The sequence below is a fragment of the Pogona vitticeps genome, chromosome 4 (genome assembly GCF_051106095.1).
Source record: "Pogona vitticeps strain Pit_001003342236 chromosome 4, PviZW2.1, whole genome shotgun sequence".
In the NCBI taxonomy this organism is placed as follows: Eukaryota; Metazoa; Chordata; class Lepidosauria; order Squamata; family Agamidae; genus Pogona; species Pogona vitticeps.
Genome location: NC_135786.1, coordinates 183517993 through 183544070, shown reverse-complemented (window position 1 = coordinate 183544070; position 26078 = coordinate 183517993). Strand labels below are relative to the sequence as shown.

Here is a 26078-nt window from a genome sequence, read left to right as displayed (position 1 = left end):
AAATGCTGTAAGCCGCCCAGAGACCTTTGGGTAGTGTGGGCGGCATATAAATTAAATAAATAATAAATAAATAATAATAATAACACCAGAAGGTTACCAGCAGTACTAACAACACTCTATATATTTAAAAAAGGTGCTCTTACTGGCCCTCACAATTATGTTTTCATTTTTGCATGAAAATAAACAGAGATAGCAGTAAAGCAATTTATTTACCTTGTCCAGAAAGATCCACCATTTTTGTGTGTCCAGTTTTACCATCAAAGAGCTCCATTATGTATTTCCCTTTGTCATTGGGTGTTGGCTCATTGATTTGCAGCCAGATTTGCTCCCCAGTGACACCAGTCTTGACTCTCTCTGTATACTTAATTTTGACGTCACTAGACAAATTAAAAGAACACTGTATTATTACGGCAATGGAGATATCATTGGCTAACTTGTCCCCTTTAATTGTGTATATGCTGGAATTTTACTAGATAATTTCCACAAGCACAAAGAATCTTTGTTGGTTTTGCTGTAACGAATTAACATGTCCCCTCTCCCGGAAATGTCATTTCCCCTCTGGAAATATTCTAGTCCTACTTTTTTTCAAGGAGAGACAATGACACATGCTTCAAAGGAGTTCTTTTCAAAATAACTTCAAAGGACTTTTTTTAAAAAAAGCTTGCAGCAGCCCTACCTGTCAAATATGAACTTCACTACATACTATTCCCTTGCAGTGCTAGCCTCACTCTAATAGGAGTGATGGTTCAAGGTTAGCTCTATCAGTGGTACTTCTTATGTGCTTAAGGCAAACTGTTGGGTACATAAAGGTTTCCAGCATAACAAGCTCTACTTAAACCTTTCTTTCTTTCTGGACCAAGTGGCAGAAAACATGCTGCCTTGCCTCTGTTGGCTTAAGGAAGGAGACAATTTTCTCTGGAACTGCATTGCCTGGTGAAAGGCCCCCACCCTCCAACTGAGGATATTATGGCTGTTACTTCTATAATTATAAAATTAACTTGGGTAACCAAACCCTTTGGACCTTCCTTTGCAAGAAGGTCCCTGGAAGTGCTGTTTTGTTTACAAATATGCAAACTGAGCCTAATAGGAAGTACAGGTGGTTTTTTTAAAAAAATCCATCAGAATGCTCAAGTGCCTACTTGACATCAAATATCCAAAGAAACCCCTGGATGCTTAATAATATTAGTATACAGAACTAGAAATGCTTCTTCTAAAAACTGAAGTCCGTCTCCTCTGATCTTTTTTACATAATCACAGAGACCTAAATTACATCAGCTGGGAAGGTGAAATATATATCCCCTCTCAGTATCCACAGAGGCTAGGCACTTCTTAGCCATTCAGAGAGGATGGGCTTCCCATTTAATCAATAAACCTCAAAGGAAACGAAAGGCCAAGTGAGCAGCCCAACCTGCTTTGAGCAATTCTTCTAGCCCCACTGTGCCCTCCTGTCCACCATCCCCAATCTTACAGTAACATTATCTAATATTCCCCAGTAGATAAGCTTCCTTTCTGCAGCAAAGACTAGCTTGGAAGATTATGTTTATGAAAGATAGCATGTAAGGGTTAAAAGTGAACTCTCTTCGGTGAACTCTGCAGTGCAGTGGGACACACCCGACAGGTCAGAGGCTTGATACTATTCAGCTCCTCTGCACATAGATTCATGAATCTCTGAACAGGTAAACCAACATAGATACAGAAACACAGCCATTCACTTTTCATCTGCTCATGACTTTTTCTAAGTTTCCAGGGGCCTTGAGATGGGAGGCCCCTTCTATGCTGGAGGACCACCAGCGGTCATTTTAAATTTCCCATCATGCCACTGAGTATGGTTCAGGTGCACTATGGGAATTTTAAAATGGCAGGTCGCTCCCAGATGCAGCCTCTCAATGCTGGGGCAGGCACATTGAGGCAAGCATTGGACCTTGTTGGCCTGCTTGGTTCTAAGCAGTCACTAGAAAATACTGGTGCTGACATTACACCTGTCCATTTCGATCGGTTGTAAGAAGTATTGAAACCCCCCTTTTCTCGTTAGATGGATAGCATTTGACATACTTGGTGTTGCCAGATCTCAGAGCCTTAAATGAAGGCTCAAGGAAATTGCTACGTTTCAGCAGTTATCTGGAAGGAGAGACCAATCTCAGGGCAAGTAGTACTGTAGGAGAACATTTGATTTCTGTATGTGAGTTGTAATTAAAGCCCAGGAGTCCATCTCAACTCATTCTTACTTGTTCCCAAGATTTACTGGCTCAGCACACTGTGTGTTGCACTGGAGCTCAATCCATGCACCAAAAAAACTAGGAGTGAAGGGAAGAGACTGGAAAACATAACAGGTGGGTGCATGAACATGGGGCACTTGAGCCATCTGGAGCAAGGCAGGGAGTGGAGCCCCAGTGCTACCATTCATGAGCCTTCCTGTTGGAGAAGCCCTGACAAGCCAGGGGAAGAAAAATCCATGCACTGTCAGTGAACCTTCCAAAAACCGAGCTCTTTGGATTAGAGATGGGGGTGTCTGTATACGAATAACTCTGCATAGGTGGCGTTAACAATGGTCCAGCCCCATGGGGCCAGACGGTCCACTTACCAGCGGATGCAGACGGTGCGATTCTACGAATGGCTCTGCAGCGCGCGATCCGCTCAACACTCCTGGCAGGAGGCAGGAGGACAAGCCTGGCTGCAAGGTCAAAGAGTGGCGAGTGGATCGTGTGCTGCTGAGCCTTTCATAGAATTGTGCCATCTGCATCCGTGGCAGATCAGTGAGTGGACCGTTCGGCCCCATGGGGCTGGACCCTTGTTAACGCCACCTGTGCGGGGATATTCATATACAAATACGAATACTCCCAACTCTGCTTTGGACACACTAGAAGAAGCTCATACACATTAGTATTGTTCGCCCACATAAGACAAGGCTGTCTGACAATCAGTGTAATTTGCATATTTTCTCAGGAAGTGGTACAGGAAGTCTACATTGTGTCTTATTGACTCTCTTAGATATCTTTTGCAGTTGCATATTTTTACTTTTCCATCCCACCACTATAACGCAGTAATAAATAAAAGGGAGAAGGATGAGATGCTCTTCACCCAGTGAAAATCTGAAATGTAGATCCTTATCGTGATGGTCCCTATAGTCATTCTCCAGAGGACATGCAGGAAGCTGCATGGAGCCATATTAACAAACCAGTTCTAGTAGTTTCTATACACACCTGAGGTGATATATATTTTTAGAGCTAATGGATTGTAATTGTCCATCCAAACCAAGCCATGGCAGAATAGGTTAGGTACTAACAGGCTATATATTTTTACTCTGAAAATTCACCTGCCCCCCCCCCCAGTTCCTGTGGGGTTTACAGCTAAACTCTAAAGCAACTGGGAAAATCAGGGGTGGAAGTGGACATAAGATATCATTCTCTCTATTAAATCAAAATATCTGGTTGTTTCAATCTGACAAGCCCTGGCTCCTCTACACTACTGTTTACCTCTATAATTGGAAAGAGTAATTGGACGTCCCAGCAAATTATGGCTATGTTCCTTTTCGGTCAGATTGCACATGCAATCCCCATGGGGCAAACAGTTTTATTTTTATGGACTTTGTACAAAAAAATACCAGGAGTTCCTTATCCAGTGAGGTATTTGTAATGGAGATCTCTGCTTGCATAAGGGCACAGTGCTTCTGCAAGCAGAAGATCCCATGTGACACTCCACTGGTGTCAAGGATTCCAACCTATGTGTCAAACTAAGGTTGTAACCATATGAGCTTTTATTTGTGAGTAAACACTATAGAGGTCAGCAAAGAGTTACTTATGAGTAAATAGGATTGTATCTAGGATTGTGCTACCTTTTACCTAATCTCACTTGCTTCACCTTTGGGTCTTTAGAGCTTTTCAGAACAGCCCTAAGTATTGAATACCGACTGTGTCCTCTCTGTGGCTACTGTAGAGAGTGCATAAGAAACCAATCAGCTATTTGTGTTAAGCTGATCCCAAAGCAGCCTGGGTGACATGCCTCCATGTGAATATCTCCTAAATTTAAACAGGTATAGAATGTTCCTGTTGGAGGATGTGTCAATCACCAGTAAGCACGCTTTTACTTACTTGTGTGACCAGCTGACTCTCAGATCTTCCAAGTAGTAGTTAACAAAGGAATATAACCTGATGCCCTCTTCAGTGCTTTGGATTTTCAGGTCTGTTGCAGATAAAGCTGAAAATGAAACACAAGTTTTTTGTAGTCTCTTAGAATCACTCTCAGAGCAGCACAAGTGAGTCATTCATCAGGAGAAGGAATTAATACTCACCAATCACTTTGCATACTTCCGTCATCAAATCTGCAAAAGCTGCGGAAACAAATCCAGAGACTGAGACTTAGTGTTCGCAGATCAGCCCTGCCTGGTTATAACTGAACGCTGCCCTGAAGTTCCCTGGATAATCTGGCACATTCCCACAAGTGGATTCTTGCAGGAAATCTAAGCTACTTTATGAAACAGGTCACAAATATTCCCAAGGAGCCTGTATGCATCCTCCTTGGTTTTAATGTCATTTGTAGCTTGATTTGTTCTGTTTGGTTACACATCAAGAAAACATTCCTTTGTAGCATATAATGAATTGGTAATGCATTCATTCTGTGCTTCATTAATTAAAACTTTCATTCTGTGCTTAATTAATTTAGGCAGCTATGCAATCAGTTTTAGGAGTTGTACCCTAAAATCCCCCACAATGTTGCAGCGTATGCAGACACTGACAGCTGTAGCTTGGAAACTGAGGAAGCAGATCTGAGTGTGTCTCCCACCCCACTCCATCCCCACCATCATATCTTAAGGGCTCTTGGACTCCATTTGTCCTACAGACTTAACACATTGTCAGATGCATCTCCCACAAGGGGAAAAGGTCATCTGTTACCGTAACCCAAATTTGCCTCAATCCATGCTGAGCAAATTAAACCTGTTTTTGTTATATAGCTGGTCACTGGGAGTTAAGCACACTCTTCTGGTGTCTGATTTTACAGGCAGTAACTCTGAAATATTTACATGCCTGGAGGGATAGCATTGTAAGAAGAGACAAGGCAGATTTGGCTTAAAGCATGATCTGACCCTGAGAGTATCATATTAGCTTAGTTTACCCCTCATTTCCTTCTAGAGACAGACATCAAGTTTACAAACAGAAAAAATTCATCAGTATGAAGTCCATGGAGAAAACTGAATGCTAAAAGTTACAATAACAGGCTAATATACAGAGAAATCTTTAAAGAGGAGCTGCACCAGTGGGGGAACAGGACACAAACTCCTTTGCACCCCAGTTATGGGCATAAAGAAATCTACAGATGTAAACCTACTGTTGGTGCAGAGTCAGTCCTATTACAGTATAAGAAAAAGGTAGATGACTGCAAGAGGCATATGAGGGCTCACAAAAACATACCATGATTTTGGGAGAAGGAACATCACTTGGAGCAAAGGAATATGGTCCTTTGCTGACATTCCTGTTGCTAATAGGTCCCAAAATGGAGGGGAGAAGAAGTAGCTCCTGTTAAAATACCTCAGTAGTCTCATTTTTATTTTTCATTCTTCAGTTTTTATCATATATACCAAAACCAATTGGCTGCCTCTCTGAAATTTGTTTCAGTGCTTGGATCTGCTGCATTCAATCCCCCTCCATTTTCCTGGGGACAACCTGGATTGAATCTCTGAGCAAGGTGGCTGCTGCTCCATCACCAAAAAGAAGACATCACCCGAAAGGAGGACAAGGAACATCAAACAAGAGGGCATTCTTGTTAATGCTAATTTAAACTAAAATATGCAGATATGGCAAAAACCCATGGTTACTATAACTTAAATGGAAAGTGAACTGTTTACCATACTGTGCACAATTGTGGCTTTGTAAACACATTGAGAGACAGCATTGAGAGAAAAATGGGATATAAATCAAACAAATTAATCACTGGGTTTAACAGGGATGATTGAATCAATGCCTCTTGTTTTCCTGCTTGGCCAAGGAAATTTATGAGGAATGTTGGGTGGCCAGCAATTTGTCACAAAAAAGGGACATGCACCATCAAAAAAAGAGAGGAAGACATGTATTCAAATGGAAGAATGTCCTCCCTAAAGGAGGACACATGGCCACTCTATCCATCAACTCCAGCCCGAAATTTCTGAGGGATCTGTTCCTGGAGCTGGCATAGCACACTGGTTTCAGTGTGGGGGGGATTAAAAATCTGCTAGGCTTGTAAAGCTCTTCTACACCTTCCACTTTGACCGTCCTGAACTAGTAGAATTTTGGGAGTGGTGAGGTAAACAATGTTCTGCCTCACTACTTTTCCACAGAGGACTGTTTTCTTAATAACAACACTGAAACAATTTTCAAATACGTAGTCTTGTTAGTCTGTTCCGGCACAATGACAAACATAAAACAGTTTTAAAAAGAGGATACTGTGGTGCCTTACATTTGTTTGAGTTTTCATGGATTACAGTCCACTTACTTTGAAACATGGAGTGAAACATTAGCCACAGGCTTGTATCAACACCCTCAGACTGCATTGCTTGTGTTAATAATGCAACCACCATTTTAAAATGTCATTTTCTGTGTCTGCAATTATCTTCATTGGGTTCCCACAACCAAAATATATATTGTATATGATCTGGTGATTAAATACTGAAATTCACCTCTCCGAGGAAGTGGATGGTAATTATGGAAGTTGCAAAAATCAGCTTTCACCCTCCACGTTTTGCAAAGAAAATGGAGGGGGAGAGCAGAAATTGCTTTCCCCCTCCATTTTCTTTGCAAAGCATGGAGGGGGGAAGCAGGGATCAAAGCACTTTGATCCCTCCCTCTTACTTCCAAGTATAAAAAGACCATCAATTTTTCTTTAATTATTTTAGGAAAAAGTATTGTTTTATACATGGAAAAATACGGTAAGCCAATTTAGTGAGAATTGGGATAAATCCAGTGTTAGTTTCAACTAAAGAAAACTCAACAGGACTTACAAGTCCCATTCATTTGAATGGTTCTCATCTGGTTGCAACTAACAATCGGATGTAGCCCCTTATTTCCAAGCAAATGTCCTCAGGATTAAGCTCTATGCAATTTGAGATGGCATTACCTCCTTCCACAAGCTTCAGTATACTCTTGTCCTTTCCTCTATCATCTTTCAGTATTACTTCATATACACCAGCATCTTTCTTAGAAAACTGTAAAGAAAATATTGTTTAGTAGCAACATAAAGGGGATTCCTGGTACAAGGAAGACAGAAAAAACTGTAGAAGAGAATATCATATAAAGTTATAGCAATCAATATTTATAATTATTTCTATTTAATTAACTCCTCTGTTTTTCCTTAAAGAGAAACAAGGATGTCTTCGTTCGGCAAGAATTCATGAGCTTAGAATAAGACAAAGGTAGATCTGAATCTACTGCTTGACTTTATGACCAATAATGAAAAGACTGAAACTTTCCTTGCTACTTTTGTTTTCAACAAACAGAAGTGGCTACATACTGTTATTGCTAGAGTTTTATTTTCAGCCTCGCATGCTGTCTGTGTGACTGTGAGGGCCTTTTCTTAGGTAGGCTGATTGTCTTTCTGTTCTGTATTAACCAATCATTCCTTCCAGCCCTTGAATTCAAAGACAACCCTACCTATCTGCTGAGTGTTCTTTCCCCCTCTCTTAGCAGTTTGTTCATTTGCTGTTGATCTGTTCAAGTACGCTAAGTTTGTGTGCAGTAAAGAAAACAGAATACATGAGTCTGCAATTTCAAGCAGCTGTAAGTAAAGAAACATTTTTTTATTCTTTCTCCTACAAATGTCTCAGATTTATTGAGACTTTATGTGCCAGTTTATGAGAAATGGGTGGACATGGGGGAACTTGAAGATATTCTCCTCTGTGGATGTCTGTACTTCTAAGGCACAGGAAAGAGGAATTTTACCAGAAATTCAAAGCTCTGCAAGAGTTATGACCCAACAGCAAGTCCTCTGATACAACCATACTTGAATATTTGCTGATTCTTTCTTCCCACCCCAAGTAGTAATTGGATGGAGACATAAAGACATTCAACATCTAACCTGGTTTTGCATTTTTGTCTCTCCTTTTTGTTTGTGGTTGGCATATTAAATGGTGTTTAGATTTCATTTGCAATGCTGCTGCCTCTGAATTTTGCAGTGTTAAGTGAGAAGATAGTAATATTTACAAATTAAGGCTATGCGGAAAATCTTTGCAATTTCCTTGCTAGGTCTTGTTACCCTGATGAGGCGTACATTGCTTAACATTACCCTGCAGCCCTCTGCTGATCCTCAGGGATAATTCACCCTGAGGATCAGCACACTCAGATTGTCAGGGGGATAAAGAGAGAGAAACAGGGTAAAGATTTTGCAAAAGTTAAAATTGCTTTAATAAGCTTTGGGGATGCATTAGATAAATGAATTAGTTAAGATTCGAAAGCAAAACATGTTATGCAAATTAAAAAGACAAATGTAAAACACCCAACTTTGCCCTAACCTATCCAATCTACTTCTAGTGAGAACTTTTGCTTATAAGTAGATTAGAATGGGAGGAAATTGACTCTCTTGCCATTTAGATCTTATTTTTTAACAGGTTGAGAGACCTGCAGACCATTGATAAATGAGAGATTTCTTAGCCAGAATTATGTAGACTTGATGCGTTCATACAAACATTCTAATAATATTGATGAGGCTGGGATTATTCATGACAGTGGCCTTCTGAATTAATGAAGTCTGGGAAAATGGCCAGAGTGACTTCCTTTTCTTTTTCCAGTCATTTAGCTGAAGAAGAGTTCTTTGTTCAGTTGAGTTTCCCCTCCCCCCTCCTCTTCTGCTATATTTGCTTCCTATTGGGTAATTATCTCTGCCTTTTTATTAGCCTTGTCATCTCTTGTGTCTGTCGCTGGCTATTTCTGCACTAGCAGTTTAGTGTGGAGTTGCCATTCTTTGTGCATTCACTTGTTATGGAATGTCCAGTGACGTCTTTCCAAATGAGTGAATTCTAGTAATTTTTTAAAATGTTCTTTTTCTCTTTTCAGCATATCTCCAGCCATGATTGTGATGATGTTTTAAAACATACAATGGTGAATTGTCACCGTAGTTTTTAGGCCTTTAGGGCCTCACTGCCTTCAGTTGAAAGCTTCCTGCTTGTCAGTTTTACACCTTTTATTACTCCTTATTCAGTGGCAGTGAGGTTATTGATGAATGCCTTCTTAATTGATCTATGAATATTATCAGTGTCTATTCCAAGAGGAGCAATTTAGGGATTGATTTTTTTCTAGTTAGCTTTCCTTTCAGATCATGCCAAATGGAAAGAATATAGTTTGCTATAACTGAAAAAAAAAATCATGCAATGTTGTTAGAAGGGTAAAAAAAAAAAAAAACCAGCCATGGCGTAGATTAATCTTCTTCTGGTGTCCATTTCTAGTCTAGAAAAACATTTAACCAGTTTACACTTCCGGAAAAATTTGGCTATTGGAAAGTGTAGAAGGTGTAATGGACTGACTGATAAGATTAATATAATACCATAATTTCCAAAGCTACAGCAGGCAAAGAAGCAGGAGCAGCAGCTAAATTTCAGAAACATGCAGTGGAGTGCAATACATAGTTCAGCAGTGGGGGATGTTTGGCCCTCCAAATGTCGATGCACTTCAGCTCTCATCAGCCCCAGCCAGCACAGGCAATGGTCAATGAGGATGACAGTCATTGTTCATCAACGTATTGACAGTCTCAGTTTCCTTACCCATCCTGCCACCTCGTTCAAGGAAATCTAGTATGTTGATCAGTACATTTACATGATGTGTAATAAATGCATCAGTGATTCTCATATTTTCTGCCAACTGCAGATATTTTTCTGCCAGAAGCAGACTGCTAAATTGCATCCTCCCACTCCTACATGCCGTCACAAGGACAGACACTTGAAAAGCACTGCTGTGCCATTCAGACATAACCTTCTGCTTCACTTGTCCCTTGAATTCCAGTATCTGAAACAGCCTCCTTCACTTTGTTGTAATGCAGTATTTGCCTGACTTGTACTACATGGACCACATATTGTACACATCTTTTGCCCTCTAAAAGTGATGTTCCTTTTGGAACTCGGCCACATCCAAAGTTGTTTCCCTCAAAGGACAAGGGACCCCTTACCTCTGTGATCAGCAGAGTGCACGCACCATCCTTAAAGTCATGCTTTTCATCAACCATGATTTCCCTTTCATCCTTGTACCAGACAATGTGTGTTTCCTTCTTAATATTAGCCACCTAAAACAAGAGAAAACGGTGGTAGGTATGCCTTCATATTTACAGAAAAAGTATTTAAGCAGAAGATTGCATCAGATGGCTGGCAAAGTCTAAAGAAACCAAGGAAATCTATTCAAGCAATTTGTTCATTCTGTCCTCGGTATTTCTCTTGAGACAATTACCACCCTAATTGTAAATAAATTGCAAATTGTATTAAAAGTAAAGATCCTCTTGCTCATTTCACTTTTCACTATCTTCCATGCAGCTTAATTTCAAGGTATAACAATATTTGTGTGTACTGAATAAAGATTGTGACTTTCACTTACGATGTAATAGAGGTGTCTTTGGCCTTGTGAACATGCCTAAGAAGTATATGAGACCAACAGCAGAACTTATATCTCTTGCGTTTGCTTCTACCATCACACATTATCCAAAACGCAGTGGTTCCTTACCTTGCATTTCAGTAACACATTACATTCTGGAGTAACTTCCCATCCCAAATACTCAACAAAATGTGGACCTGTTTGGAATAATTTGTGAAATAAATCCCTTCAGAAATTATGTTATAAACAAAATCAATCCACTTTCTCTGCCAAAAGAAATTCTCTATATATACGTTTTACATTGTTGAGATTTTTACGTTATCATGTTATAAAAAGATTTTTAAAAATTAAATATCAAACATATACAACTGAATTAAATCACTTGATACTTATATAATCATCTTCTGTTTATACAATGTGTATTACCTTGTTTCCTGAACCATTCTTGCCTCTGAAATTCTGCTTCTTTTTGTAGTTTCTGGAATACTAAATTAAAAAAAAATACAAATAGATAAAATACAGTATAGTTATCCTTGAAATGAATTCGTAAGAACTCAGACAGACACCTCAAGCTAAATGTGCGCATAATTTTTCACTCAGGTATCTTGGTGAAGCAAGGAGTACATACTGGATGCACATATATCCACATACAGTACAGAATGGGATGTGCTTCTAACTATCTCTTTGCACGGCAGAGATTTTAGTGGAATGCACATTCCAATCCACATTCTCGTGGAACTGTTTATGTACAAGTGCCTCTTAGACCCAAACTAGAAGATACAGTTAGCATGTCAATAGAAATGGAATGTACTAAAGTGGCAAAAGATTTCTGATTGTCCTAGAATGAGCTTGCCTTTTGCAAAATAGCTTGCTTTTGTTTTGTGATTGGTCACCAGGAGGTAAACATTCGGTGCTTTGAGGAATTCTGTATCTTAAGGGAAAACCTTGTAACAGCAGGAAATATTAATTTCCCTTAAAAGCACAAGTAGAGTTAAGAGTTCCAAATGAAAAAAAGGGAGAAGCATGTTTCAAAAGAGCAGTGATTTTTACAAAAAGAAACAACATAACATTAGAGCCACCTTAAATGAAGCTGTGTTTGTCTTATGTCACTAATCTGAGCAAAAAGATATAGTGTAGAAGTCTGATATCACAACAGAATTAATATCACCAGTCCTCCATTAATCTCATTCACAATGTGACCATCCCCAGCATATCTGAACTGCATCCAAATATTAGTACTGTAAAGAGCCATCCAACTCCTTTAAACTAACAAATGTTATTTGCTATAAACTTTCAGATACTATATCTGATAAGTGAGCTGCTGTCCATGAAACCTATGTCTATTTATTTATTTATTTATTATTTTATTTATTCTATTTATATCCCGCCTACCTGGTCTTGTGACCACTCTAGGCGGCTTACAACACATAAGACAACCAATAAATATATAAAAAAAGAATTATTACATTAATAATAATAATAATATATAATTTATTGTCATTGTAAGTAGATACACAGTATACCCATACAACGAAATTCACAGACACCCAGAGACCAGACACATGTACACACATAACATTCCCCAAACACTCCCCACCCACTAGAAGTCCCCCACTAAAAATACAAACATCTACACCTCAGGCCAAGTAACACAGTCCAACTAATTATTCACTACTGGTGGTCTTTAAGCTCATTATTAAATGCAATTATAGCTCTAGGATAAAAACTATTTAGAAAACGTGTGGTCCGAGTCTTAATTGTTCTATATCTTCTGCCAGATTGTAACAGTTCAAAAAAGTTATAAGCAGGATGGGAAGAGTCTCTCAGGATGCTATGTGACTTCCTCAGACAGCGGGATGTGAAGATGTCATCCAGGGTTGGTAGCTGGAGCCCGATGATATTCTGGGCAATTTTAATGGTTCTCTGTAGAGCTTTTTTGTCCGCTACAGAGCTACTCCCAAACCATGCCAGAATGCCATAGGTTAGGACACTCTCAATGGTGCTACGATAGTAGGACAGAAGTACATGCTGTGATAAATTTAACTTCCCGAGCATTCTCAGGAAATACAGCCTCTTCTGTGCCTTCTTTATTAGCATGTTGGCATTTATAGTCCATGAGAGGTCCTCTGAGATGTAAGTACCCAGAAATTTAAAACTACCAACTCTCTCCACTTCCTCACCGTTTATGTACAGTGGTAAATGTACATTTCTCTTCCTCCGAAAATCAATTATGAGTTCTTTAGTTTTTTTGATGTTAAGTGTGAGATGATTTTCTGTACACCATAGTATCAGTCTTTGTACTTCCTTTCTATAAGCAGACTCATTGTTCTTATTTATGAGTCCCACCACTGTCGTATCATCTGCAAATTTAATAATTGCATTGGTATTATATAGTGGGGTGCAATCATGTGTGTACAGGGAATAGAGGAAGGGACTTAGCACGCAGCCCTGGGGAGCTCCTGTACTTAGTACCAGGGTAGAAGAATGGTGGGATCCCATCCTTACTGACTGTGGCCTATCTGTCAGAAAATCCTTTATCCACATGCAGATCTCCTGAGGTAATCCCAGGTTGATTAAATAGCTAGTTCTTCAAGATGGGGGCGAAAAAAAGTAAAAAATAAACCACAAAAGAAGAAGAGAAAAGAAAAGAGTCTAGACTTTTATAGTTCTCTTGCTGTAGACGAATGTAACTACCTGTTAGACATCTTATTATTATTACATTTTGACATGTGTTAAAAACCTATTTTAAACTCTCTGAGTAGTTATGGGTCTTGTAGTCAGTCACTAGATCTCCTTAAACTAGTTCCAATATAGTAATATAATGCCATAATGGGAAAGAAATGTTTAGTGCTATGGGTTTTGGGAGGAGTAGAATTATGATACTGTAAACTGAACACAATCTTTGTTAAAAGCAGACAGAATTGAATTAATTATAAAAATGAATTATTATTATTTGAAGAGGAAGATCCATGCTAATGCATAGTCGTATTGTTCAACAATGACCATCAACAGTAAATATTGATCATACAGATCCTATCTATGACAATTGCAAGCTGGGAAGCCTTTATGAAATACTATGGTCAAGCTCCAAAGCAACAAAGCTTTTGTGCACAGTACAAAGGGTGCATCATGTAAGAGCATTTGTGTCCCCTATTCAATGACCTACCTCTGAACTGTGTACACATGCTTTATAAATGCATGTATATTTCCGAATACTATGCTATGTAATATGGAAGGCTGTTACTCAGAAAAACACAAGTCTCATTCAAAGGAAGGAACTAGCCATAAATGTCTTTGGTTTCTAGGCTTTAAGTAAGTCTCCCTGTCCAGCACTCACAGAATATTGATTTATACAGAACTTTCTTAGAGAAATTCCACAGTTAGCTGTACAATACTCTTCAGGACATTATGTATACCAATTATTATTCTGTGGCGCTTTTGAAGATTAAGATTACAATTGATTTTCTAATTTATAATACTTTCCTTGTACCATGAAAATGGCAAATAAAATTCATAATGGCTATATAAAATAGGATAACAGTATTATCCAATTTTTTCCCAAGAATGAAAATTTGTTCAGGTCAAAATATTTAACATTAAACCATATTCTTCTGTTGTAAAAACGAAAATAAACATTTCAAAAGATCTTACCATCACCAATAAGAACAAGACTAGATTGGTTGGCTGCTTTTCCATCCTGAAGTTGGAAAGTATAGGTGCCTTCATCCTCATCTTCCAGTCTATCCATAACCATTTCAATCATACCAGAATTACGGTCAATCTTCATCTTGTATTTCTTCAGCAACAAACATAAAAATGGGCAGAAAAATCACCTTCAGAACTTCCAAAAAGCAATGCTTCCCAAATCTCCAATGATTTGAAGACATTAGCTCAACAACTACATTTTGGGCCCCTGTGTCACCTCCTCCCTGAACCAAACATAGGGTAAGCCTGTTCAGCAGACACTAGATTTGAAATTGAATATCTGCATATCACATTAATCACAATACTACTTCTCTTCCCTTCTCTAATAATTGATACAGTGATCACTAGCTACTTTTTTTCACTTCCTCAGATCTCCTGTTCAGTAGATGCTCAATAAGATACATAATAATTACATTCAACTCTTCTGCTAAATATTGACATACTTCAAACTATTAAAACACAGAATAATGTCATAAAAATACAAGAAACAAATGGTTTCTGAAAGCAATAACAAAACCATATACAGTAATACAATAGGTAAAGGTAAAGGTTCTCCTTGACAAATTGTCCAGTCGTGTCCGACTCTAGGGGGCGGTGCTCATTCCTGTTTCCAAGCTATAGAGCCAGCGTTTGTCTGAAGACAGTTTTTGTGGTTACATGGCCAGTGCAATTAGACATGGAACGCCATTACCTTCCCACCATGGTCGTACTTATTTATCTACTCACATTTTTACATGCTTTCAAACTACTAGGTTGGCAGGAGCTGGGATGACAGGATTCGAACTGCTGATCTTTCAACCTTGCAGCCCAGAGGCTTTGCGGTTTAACCTACAACGCCACCACTGTACTATACAGTACTGTATATACCAGTAGCAGCTGGAGATTCCAATTTCAGAGGTGTAGTGGATCTCCTCTGGGCTTTAGTCTGCTGTTTCCTTATCTCTAAAAGTGTTTCAGCAATCTAAATCCTGTAAGATGCAGACTAAACCTTGCAGTGGATTTACAGCACTTCTGAAACTGGATTCATCAGAAGCCAATGCTGATGCATATAATCTGGCATGCAAATATATTTGGAAATTATCATTCAAAATTTTAATCAGTTGTATAGTACCAACTAATCATTTTTAGCAATGATCAACCATTAGCCTACCTCTCCATTAACAATTTCCTTGTCATTGAACACAAAGTTGACTTTAGCACTGCCGGACAACTTCTCAGCCTGCATCCAGAATCGCACCTGTCCCTTCTCCAGAATTTCAACTGCCAGTTCAGATTTAAGTGGGACGACTGTAACACAGAAAGACAGGTATTTCTAATTAGTTCCCAGGCAATGTGTTTTTAACATCTTCCTAGCTAAATTCCTGCTTATGTTGGATTGAGCTTGCTTACCGTGTAAAAGATGAATGTCAAGCAAACAATGGATTCAGTGGGGTAGGGAAACTGTCATATGAATTTTCTTCAGTAGCATAAAGCAATTTGTAAAACATATATGAGATTAGAGTTTGATTCTATGCTGTGGCTTTAACGGCCTCAGAGGTTGTGGGAGAGCTACTGACAGATTTTCTCTAGCAGCAAATCCTGCTTGCATTGAAGGGTATTTGCTGCAAGAGCAAAGTGGTGAACGTGGGACTCCGTGTCTGACTAACTGATGTACAGGCAGTGGAAGCAGTGATCACAAGCAGTTGAGACATGTGGTGGAAGTAACAGGGATTGGTGGTGGACTGGACTGAAGTCACTCATATCTCCACTTGGAAAACGTACCTTATTGTGGCTTATTGTCAGCTTTGTATTTGTTCACATTCACTGACAAAAGCAAATGCCAGTTTGTTTCTTTATAAGCAGCAAACTTCTGAAAACACTGCAAATGCATTTAATTTCCTTCGGACACACATCATTTCTAATATATAACAGAATCTGCTTAATTCATAGATAAATACATTGTGGCATACTTTTGTATAACCAATTTAAAATTTTGTGTAAAATTTAAATTAAGACTTTTCTTCTAAAAAAATAGAAACAACTAGATATAGGAAATCTCCACATTTAGATTCTACTTGGCATCTTATCACTATGGCAATGGAGCAGTATGGGCTGGAGAATTTCCCAGAGCCTTACTGAAAACAATTCTGTGGTTTTGAGGAAGCAGGCCATTGGCAAGTAATGGTTTTACTTTTTATGTTCTTTCTTGCGAATCTTTGTAGCTGGAGCACAAATGCTAAACATAACTGCATGTTAATATGTTTCCTGCTTTTGAATAAAATTAAATGAAGACCCCTGAAACAGATGAAGAAACTTGCAGGAAGTAAGAAATTCTGTGCTACCTCTTTCAAGGCTCCTGCTAAAAAGCCTATGTATGGTTATAATATTTGAAGACAAATACAGTGGTGCCTCGCTAGACAATGATAATTCGTTCCACTGAAATTGCTGTTTAGCAAAATCATTGTCTAGCGAAAAGCATTTCCCCATTGGAATGCACTGAAACCTGTTTAATGCATTCCAATGGGGAAGAATCGCCGTTGTCTAGCGAAGATCAGCCGTAGGAAAGCCGCTTTGTGAACCGCCAATCAGCTGTTTAAATTGCTGTCTTGCGAAGCTTAGGTCCCGAAAACACCTGTTTTGCAAGCGTGGAGGAAGCTGTCAAAATTGTCGCCTAGCGAAAATCGGTTTGCGAAGCAGGGACCAAACATTGTCCAGCGAAATTCCCCCATAGGAATCACTGTTTTGCGAATCACTATAGTGATCGCAAAAAGGCAATGTCTAGCGAAAAAACTGTCATGCAGGCTAACTGTCTAGTGAGGCACCACTGTAGAAAGGAGGCAGACTTACGGCCTTACCTAACTTCTAAACCTGAAAAAAAATTCTTCTACTTTTGACAGTGATACTTTTTCTGTTGCAGATCTCTGTGTGTGAACAAACTTATCACAATGTTTTTGAACTACTGTCACTGTGCATGTCCTTTTAAAATTTTATTTTATTTTTCTGTGGTGTTTGTGTTGAGGTGTCATTTAACCTGTCAAATGGTCTCAACAAGAAGTTCTAAGCCCTTACTGAATTGGAAGGAAATGATTTGGCAACCCAAAAACACATTGGTACGCACATTTTGGAATAAATACCACATGACCTCAAAGCATGAGAGGAACATGATTAAAAGTAACATAACCACAGGGGGACATTTTGCTGGTGTGACCACAACAGCTTGTATTATTTCAGTCTGAAACAGAATGCAAAGCAAGCACAAAGCCTAGAAGCAAGGTGGGAACCAGTCAGAGGAGATTCAAGCCATTCACTGTTATAGAAAGTATCAGTACTGATATACTCACTTCCCAGAGAGAGATACTTTAATATTTTATTTCATTGGACATATACTAGAATACTTTCCCCAGATATTTTTACATTTTTGGAATTTGCAGCAATTCATTACTCATTACAATGGTGAGGGGGAGGGTAGACTCATTACTTTCTATCTTCACTCAAATGTAACTGATTGCATTACTTTTTAGTAGCATGTGACTAATAAGCATGGGATTTTCGATTTTTTTTAAACTACCTGACTGACCCACTCTTACAAACATGCTTGTGACTCACCTGGAGAAATTGCCTAGTTGGTTTCAAGGTCTACCTTTGGCCTAGTTCCTGCTTTCTGTGCAGAAAAGAAACTCCAGCTAGCAGTGGTGCAGACTCTTTTCTGCACAGAACACTAGGGCTGACCAAGGCCTATAGTAAGCCTCAAAGTCTTCCCAGCTAGGCCTTTGCTTTGGATGAGCCACACTCTGTATGCGTACATCTGTCAGGTGGAACATGCAGAATGGAAAACTATGGGATCTGTAGTCCAAACAAATCCACAAATCCCATGACTAGTTTCTAATGTCTTGATTGCTTTCTTTCAAATGGTTAAATGACTCCTCCCAAAGTAATATTTTAGGAGTAACAAGGAAGGATTATGTATTATGTTAAACAAGTAGTAAATGTAGATGATAGTAGTTTTGAGTTATTTTTTAGAATAGACTAAGTTATCAGTTATTACCCCTAAAGTAACATGCTACAGGCAATAATGTTATTTTTAATGCTTTACTTCCCTGGAGTATACCAGTTGTAAATTCCTATTCTAAGGTATTCATATTAACGCTGGATACTACTGTCTTCATATTTTGCTAATACTTACCAGGAAATTTGTGCTCATGACTGAGTGCAAGGAGACGCTTCATTTCTGCAGAACAGTGTAAGAAAAAGAAAAAGAACAATATAACATGTTTTGATATACAGTATTTGCACATTTTCATTTATGATCATTCATTATGTTTGTAGTATTATGGATCGTGTTTATATGCAACACACAAAACAGAGACAGGCTGACATGTACAAACCTGGTAAACAGAAGATTGAAATAATATACAGAAAGGGAGGGAGATGCAATGGATCGAGATATGTCAGTCTACAGGAATGATACTGACAGAACATGGCCCACCAAAATCCCTAACAAAATCTGAAAACTTCTGACTCAGTCACAGGTACAAGAGGACAAGTTATTTCAAATTTATTTGTGGTTAAAAAAAAACAAATATGAATCAAAAATAGACTGGAAAGCAGATTTGAGATTATCAACATCAAAAAGTAGAATAATTTGTGGGGAACTCATTTGTACAAGTCAATACCAGCAGAAGTTAGAGAAATAAACATTAAATACAAATATGGCAATTGAGCCTTAATAAGTTATCTCAAAGTGATAATACATCACCAATCTGCTGGAGGTAGTGTGGTCAAGGAGGTATATTAATACATATGTAACTAGAATGCCACAAAAGTAATGGATTCTGGAAAAAAGTAACAGGAGATAAAAGTAACAATTATGGTGAGCTATTATTAATATTATTGTCAGTGTTTATGACTGCAAATGAAAAGTTAATTCATAGATAATTAATTTCAGTTACATTGGACCTGGTATGTGAATATTATTTTATGAGAAGTTTTCTTTCAAATGGCTAAGTGACTTTTTTTCAAATGGTTAAATGGCTAAAAAGAACTGGAAAAACAGACATGTTCATTGTAACATCATATAGACATATGAACCACCAAGCAAACATTTAAAATTTTGAACAAATGATCTTTAAAGAAACATGCATAAGATATGAGCTTTGTATCCTAGAACTGCTGAACTGCTTTCTTGACTGGACTGAAACATTGGACCATGGCTAATGGTTTGTATTTAAACTCACTAGCCATTTTGAAGATATAAGCACATGGTAAAAGTTGTAAAAATATAATTGCTTCTGTAGGGAAAATGTATGTAAAAGAGGACCATCAAAATATGTATAACAGCATACTTGTCTGTGAATGAGAAAAATGAATTTAAAAAAGCAGGGGAGAGTTTGGTGGTTACCTTCCTCATCTATTGTGTAGCTTGATGAAACACCATCTGTGTCCGTTACAACACAGGAGTAAATGCCCAAATCTTCTTCACCAAGGTCTTTAAAGATAGCTTTTGACCTTTAAGACAAAACAGGTTTGTTTAAGCTACTGCTATTCACTCAAATGATATCAAGGAATGTTCACATAGACTTGCAATAGATGGTGAGTATGACACAAGGGACTGCTGGATCAAGCAAGATAGTCAACTCTCTTTGTCTTGAAAGAGCGTTCCAAGCACAGAGAACTGCTACAGGCTTTATGGGCTAGATCTAAAACACTGTAAATAACACTGAAATAACACTAATATACAACAGGAAAATTTAAAAAATAACATATTAGAGTCAAACTAGATGTTCCATGGTAGATTTGTGGCAGGTTTTCCTCATGAAATATCTTTAAAGTGTCCATGGTGACTTGGATCAGGTCCATGGTGAAGGGGAGAGATATAAATCCTTCCCTTTATGCCACAGGCTACAGATAAGTCAACTATACACACCCCCAAAGTTATAGCAGGAACAGAAACATCAGAGAAACTATAAGCCACAAAGAGGGAAACGATACAGTAGCATGTGGGCATGAATCACTAGATTCTTCGCAACTGAATTTCCTTGCACTATATATTTCATTAAAAGAGTCTGACTAGCATCCTGTTCAAGATGATTTGCAACTGGAAAGAGGATAAGAGACATGTAAGAAAAGAATCAATGTAGCGATTGATTGTTGTGTCTAAAATGTCTTACTTTCCTCCTTTGGTGTCAATGGTTAATCTGCAGTCATCTTCTATGGGTTCATAATTCTTGGACCAAACGAACTTAGAATCTGCAGTCATCTGGTCACATTCAAAGTTCAGTGAAATAACTCCATTGTCATCTACTTCAACCTCAACTTCTTTTGTTCCTAGAAGATCAAAGAAGAGCAATAAAAAATACATGGCACATACATTGTCCAGATGCTGAGTGGAACTAAACTCAGAAGTGGAAAATTTCAAACCGTTTATTTTATTAGACAAACAGAAGAACTCATCAGAAAGACATGGAGACAACTGCTGAAATTCTGTTGCTTAGTTGCACAAGAGTAGGCCCACTGAATCAGTCAGGACTTGGTGAATCAGCTCTTCCATAATTTCCATAGATTCAAACAGGCCTACTCTAGTTGCAACCTATTTTAGTCAGTTGCAGCTAGAGTAGGCCCATTTGAATCAATGCAACTCACAGAGGAGTTAGCTACCTAGTTAACTAACAGGCTTCCAGTCAGTGGTGGGTCAATTAATGGAACTGCTGCTGTTAGTGGGAGCAGGAGGGGGCAATCTCCTCTGCTGCTGTAGCCCACTGCACCCCTCACAAAAAAAGCCAAATCAGAAAGACTGGAAAATTACCCATGGGCAATTTTCAGACAGTGAATCAAACTGCAGGGAGTGGAGAATTCTACCACATCAATTGGCAACCATTAGTATGATGTTGGTCAGTAGCAGAGGCATTTCAGTATAACTAAGAGTAGTATGCAATTTCTGATGAACTACAATAGCCAATTTAAACCTTAGAACTTTTGCTGCTCCCCCCAAAAATGATGTGCTATCAGCTGACCATCCAGTGAAGGCTGCATTTGGACACCACAGGGAACAGTAGTTTATCATTATAGGAATGAGCCCAGCCTTGATGGCTGAGGATGAGGCTAGACAGCATTTTGGTAAAACTGGGAACTTCTTACAACATCTGTATGTCCAATCACAAGCTTTTTTCACCCCCTATAGCTTGGAAATAACTTTGTTTTGCGATTGGTCATTAGGAAGTAAGGGTGTGTGTACCTGTACACTTCTTTGTGAGTGCAGAAAAGAACAAGTAGTTTCACACCTGTGTCAATGTACTGTATGCCCCTCGACATATACTATGAAAAACTTGCTGTCAGCTGCCCCACATTCCCTTGACATGCCCAGTTGTTGGGTGAAAATTATCTGATACATTTATTAATGTAGTGCTTCTAATATGAGCAAAGAAAGATAAGGAAGTAAATATAGGCTTTGCTTCATGTTTATTTGCTCAGGCTCAAAACTATGCAGGAATCACATCACTATCATGCTTTGAGATTCCAACAATGGGCTCTCTGTATCATTTAATATGACCCAGAGAGCAATGCAGATGAGATGCTTCAAAGTGTGGGGCATTGAGGGAGAAAAGTCCTCAGCTAAAAACTCTCTGTGCTAAAGAAAAGTTGGAGCAGGATGGCCACAGAGCTCCTTCTCAGCTTCTCTGATATTCTTTGGCTTATATAGAGTGACAGGCTGGATATTTGAGCATGTAGTGGCTGAAATAGAAGAGTAAGTCACAACTTGAATAGGCCCATTGAATCAATGGAACTTATAGATAGGTTGACTCAACCAATCCCCACTTGTTCAATGCATCTACTCTAGTTGCAACTTACTACTGGATTTCAGCTAAAGTGTACCTTCTCTTTCTTGGGGAGGAGAGTGCACATATATTTCCCCTTTGCATTTCATCTAATGTCTTCTTGTTTCTGGAATAGGTATGTAGAGTGATGGGGGCAGCAGATTTATATGTACCTCCAACTATTCTGGGAGAAGAAAACACAGGATCTTAAATAAAAAGCATGAAGCAATAATCTGCTTATGCAAGACAATGTTCTGACTTCCTTTCAACAACTGGAAGCCCAGACTGACAATTCAATTGTGTGTCCTGTTTCCAATCATTCTGACACATACAGACATGTTTATTTTTGTCACAAAGGAAACAACAGTGGAACATTCAGAAACCTGGCTGGGTTTCAGCTATGACAGGATCCGTTGGATCGGAAGGCTTTCCAACTCCAGCTTTGTTTGCTGCTCGAACTCGGAACACATAACTAGTGCCTTCTTGTAAGCCACCGATCTAGAAAGAAACAATATAGGGGAACATGAATGAAAGATCTTTTTCACACCAAGTGTGTGGATTAGTAGTGTCCCAGCACTATGCGAACTAATATAATATTGCTGACAAACAGGTGCAAAGTGGTATGATATTGTTTGATCACAGTGCTTATTTTGTTGTTAGCCGTTGGATTCACCTGGGAAAGCACAAGTGATAGGCTATAGAGCCATATCAGCTACTGAGATACTCCCATGCTCTGTAAAGGTAATCTATGCAGGTGCCTAGTCTGCTCTCATGCAGGCAGCGTGTTGTTGCTACTTGCATTAACTATGATTGTTGCTGCTTGGAGTGTCATAGTTAATATCTGTGGGAGCACCATTCCAATAACCGGACCTGAATCTTACTCTTGTTGAGGTCCATACATTCCCCTTTCAGATCTCTAATCTGTAAAGGTAGAATGATCAGAAAGCCCCGTGTTGTGCTGTTAGCCTAGCACAGTGGGTTGCTTGCAGGCCAGCCCATTCCTATCTGTGGAAAACTTTGGAGTAAATAACAGCTGTTGGAGAAGACACTACAATATATTTCTAATTTACTAGTTCTTCATGTCAGCACATACAAAAAAGCCACTAATGAAGAGGTCTTTCATAGTTCAACAAAAAAAGGAAAAATCCTACCTAGTCCCTGTATGAAATTTGAAAATAATAGTGCATGGTACCCTTATTAATAATAATTATGTCCTGTCAAGTTTATTCTTACTTAACAGCAACTCTATCTAGGGTTTTCTGGGTACGTGTTTTACCATTCCCTTCTTCTTCTGGAGGCATTCTGGGGCCATGCAACGTATCTAAGCCCACACAGGCTGGCTCCTGGGGATTGAACTCCCAATTCCTGGCTCCGCAGTCAAATCTCACAAAGAGGCAAGCTTTCAAGTTCTGCAGGATTCTTTATCAAGTTGGCAGATGCTGAGGCCAAGCTCTCTTGTTTAAAGCAAGTTCCAAAATGGAGTCTGCAACCTTGCAGAGTCAGGTTGAGGTGGCAGGCTTCAGGTGATATAGATTTCATTGTCCTTAATTTTGGGAGACAATCTCGACTGTATTTTCTCAAGCACTATATTCTCTGAGCAGAATGTAAATTAGCCTGAGCAAAAAGTTGCCCATAACACATAGGCCTATAGACAATTGCTGGTCATGCTACTCTGATTTCATAACACTTATTTTTTATTAATTGTGATGTCCTGCATCAGATTTCTTCCTGGCACTGTTGGAGTAGTTGTGTATACATATAACCCAAAGTAAAATAGAACCCAAGCAACTGACTAAAAGAAAGTACAGTACTACCAAAATAAAACTCATATGTAATAGTGATTGGTACCAGTAATTATATAACCGCAAACGTTGTTCTTAAACTGGCATACCTTGAAGTATTTGTTTGCAGTAGCTTTCTCATTCACACTCTTCCAGTGTTTGTCTGATGCATTTGTTTTTTTCATGTCAACATAAAAACCAGTTACAGGAGTTCGGCCAACATAAATTGGTGGTTTCCACAATAAAACCAATGAGTCTTTCCTAACTTCACTGCATGACAAATCATGCGGAGGTCCTGGAAGATAAACCAAAGGCTACAAATGAATCTACAACAAAGATCAGTGTATACTCAAAAAAAGAGAGTAGATATTGTAGAAACCCACAAACAAAAAAGAAATTAAGAGTAAACCAAATATATGTCTACCTACACTACAGAATTTTCACCAAACACAACAGTTTTACTCCATTGTAATTACCAGTGCTTTGTTTTATGAACCCCTTGGATTTCTGGTTTAGTGAGGTATTTAGGATTATCTCATGTAGCCCAGGTATGAGCACTAGCACTCTCTGGCACAGAAGTATAAGCACTTGACCAAACTACAAATTCCAGGATTCCACAAGGTGGAACCAGAGCACTTGAAGTGGACTCAAAACTGCTGCAACTGTATACTGTAGATGCACATTACAATCAAAGAGAAAGAAGAAAGGAAAAAGACAGTCCTATCACAAAGTTATTCAACTCTCCTTGTTTATACTTTGTTACCATATCATCAGGCCAACAAGAGGAGGCCCCAGAAAGACCATGGGGCCAGGGCATCCCCTCCCAAGGGGGGCTCACCTCAGCCAAAGGTGCGCGCAACTGTCATGCATTCTATGAATTAAAAAAAATTCTTCCATGGCATTCCTTAAATTAAAATACTTTTTACCCTCTTCCCAGACCATGAGGGGGCTTCATAATGTAAAATAGCTCAGGTCTCATCTGAATTCTCAGAAAATCTGCATGTTACATAGTGGTTTATTTTTAAAAAACTTTTGTATTTTCTAATTTACTTTTCTATTTGTCTGGCATAGTTTGCAAGGCAAAATCTGTATTCACATTTAGAAAATCCCTTTAAAATAGCCTGTGTTCTTAAACCAATTCATTAAGGTCATGTTAAACACCACCTTACATAGAGAAAGGATATTTTGGATTACCAAGAACTAGCTTCCTTGGGATTTAAATTCAGAAATTAACATTTCAAATAAGATCTTAACACTTTCAGAATAAAATCTGCCTAATGATTTCAGCAAGTGACTTGCTGGGAGTAGAGATAAACTGCTATCCCATCTTATCCTGTGTGAAGTTCAGTTGGGCATGCAACACAGAAGAAAACTCCTTCAACTCTAAATAATCCCTTTTGGTCCTAACCTGGAACAGCAATGGTCCATTCTTCACACTTGAAGGACTTGGTAGGTGGTGAAGGTTTGCTAAGCCCCGCTAGGTTAGCAGCAGCCACCTGAAATTGGTAGGTCATGTTTTCCTTCAAGTCATGCACCTGCGCCATAAACAGAATAATGTTAATTCAATGTGCCACCTTTTAGTGAACACATACTTTTCTCTCAATTTTGAAAGAGAACTAGATATTTTATGTAATTTACAATAATTCTAACATTTATCTTAGAATCAGGCTAAAGGCCATATAATTATACTTACACTCTTTAGGGAGACAAGTAGCTTTCAATGTTCCAACTTGATATGTGCTTTTTGCCTAATTTATACCTATACTGTATACATACATGCACACACTCATACATGGAAATGACATATGGAACATTCCATTGTTATGGAACAAAACTTTCTTCCAAGACAACTTGAAAATAGTTTCACACATCTGACAGAACCTCTTTTTTGTTTGTTTTACATATGAGAGCACACAAACACTTCAAATTATGGCTCTGCATAGGCTCCTGGTTTGATTTGAAAGCCCATTTGAGGCTTTGGAATATTAAGTCCAGAGCAATTTATACCCACCCCTTGACAGATTGCTGCCTTGTCATGGTGAACGGGCTTGAGAAATTCAGAGAAGCTATGGGCTATGCCATGCAGAGACACCCAAGACAGACAGGTCATAGCAGGGAATTCTGACTAAATGCGATCCACCTGGAGCAAGAACTGGCAAGTCACTCCAGTATCTTTGCCAAGAAAACGCCATGAACAGAAACAAAAGGCTAAAAGACATGACACTGGAAGATGAGCCCCTCAGGTTGGAAGGCGTGCAACATGCTAC

The 26078-nt window shown here is 38.7% G+C and overlaps 1 protein-coding gene across 4 annotated transcripts in view; it reads right to left on the bottom strand.

Annotated features, from left to right (window-relative positions):
- Window positions 1-26078, bottom strand: part of MYOM1 (myomesin 1) — a 120532-nt gene that overhangs the window by 18167 nt on the left and 76287 nt on the right. For all 4 annotated transcript variants that reach the window (XM_078391543.1, XM_072998822.2, XM_072998823.2 and 1 more), the window contains 15 exons: window positions 25220-25346; window positions 23922-24106; window positions 22414-22528; window positions 20387-20543; window positions 19618-19724; window positions 18403-18447; window positions 15391-15527; window positions 14187-14331; window positions 10962-11021; window positions 10665-10732; window positions 10120-10233; window positions 7084-7171; window positions 4289-4327; window positions 4089-4194; window positions 214-377 (listed from right to left, as the gene is read on the bottom strand). In XM_078391543.1, coding sequence (XP_078247669.1) covers window positions 214-377; window positions 4089-4194; window positions 4289-4327; window positions 7084-7171; window positions 10120-10233; window positions 10665-10732; window positions 10962-11021; window positions 14187-14331; window positions 15391-15527; window positions 18403-18447; window positions 19618-19724; window positions 20387-20543; window positions 22414-22528; window positions 23922-24106; window positions 25220-25346 — 1657 coding nt within the window. The remainder of the gene's footprint in view (window positions 1-213; window positions 378-4088; window positions 4195-4288; window positions 4328-7083; window positions 7172-10119; window positions 10234-10664; window positions 10733-10961; window positions 11022-14186; window positions 14332-15390; window positions 15528-18402; window positions 18448-19617; window positions 19725-20386; window positions 20544-22413; window positions 22529-23921; window positions 24107-25219; window positions 25347-26078) is intronic.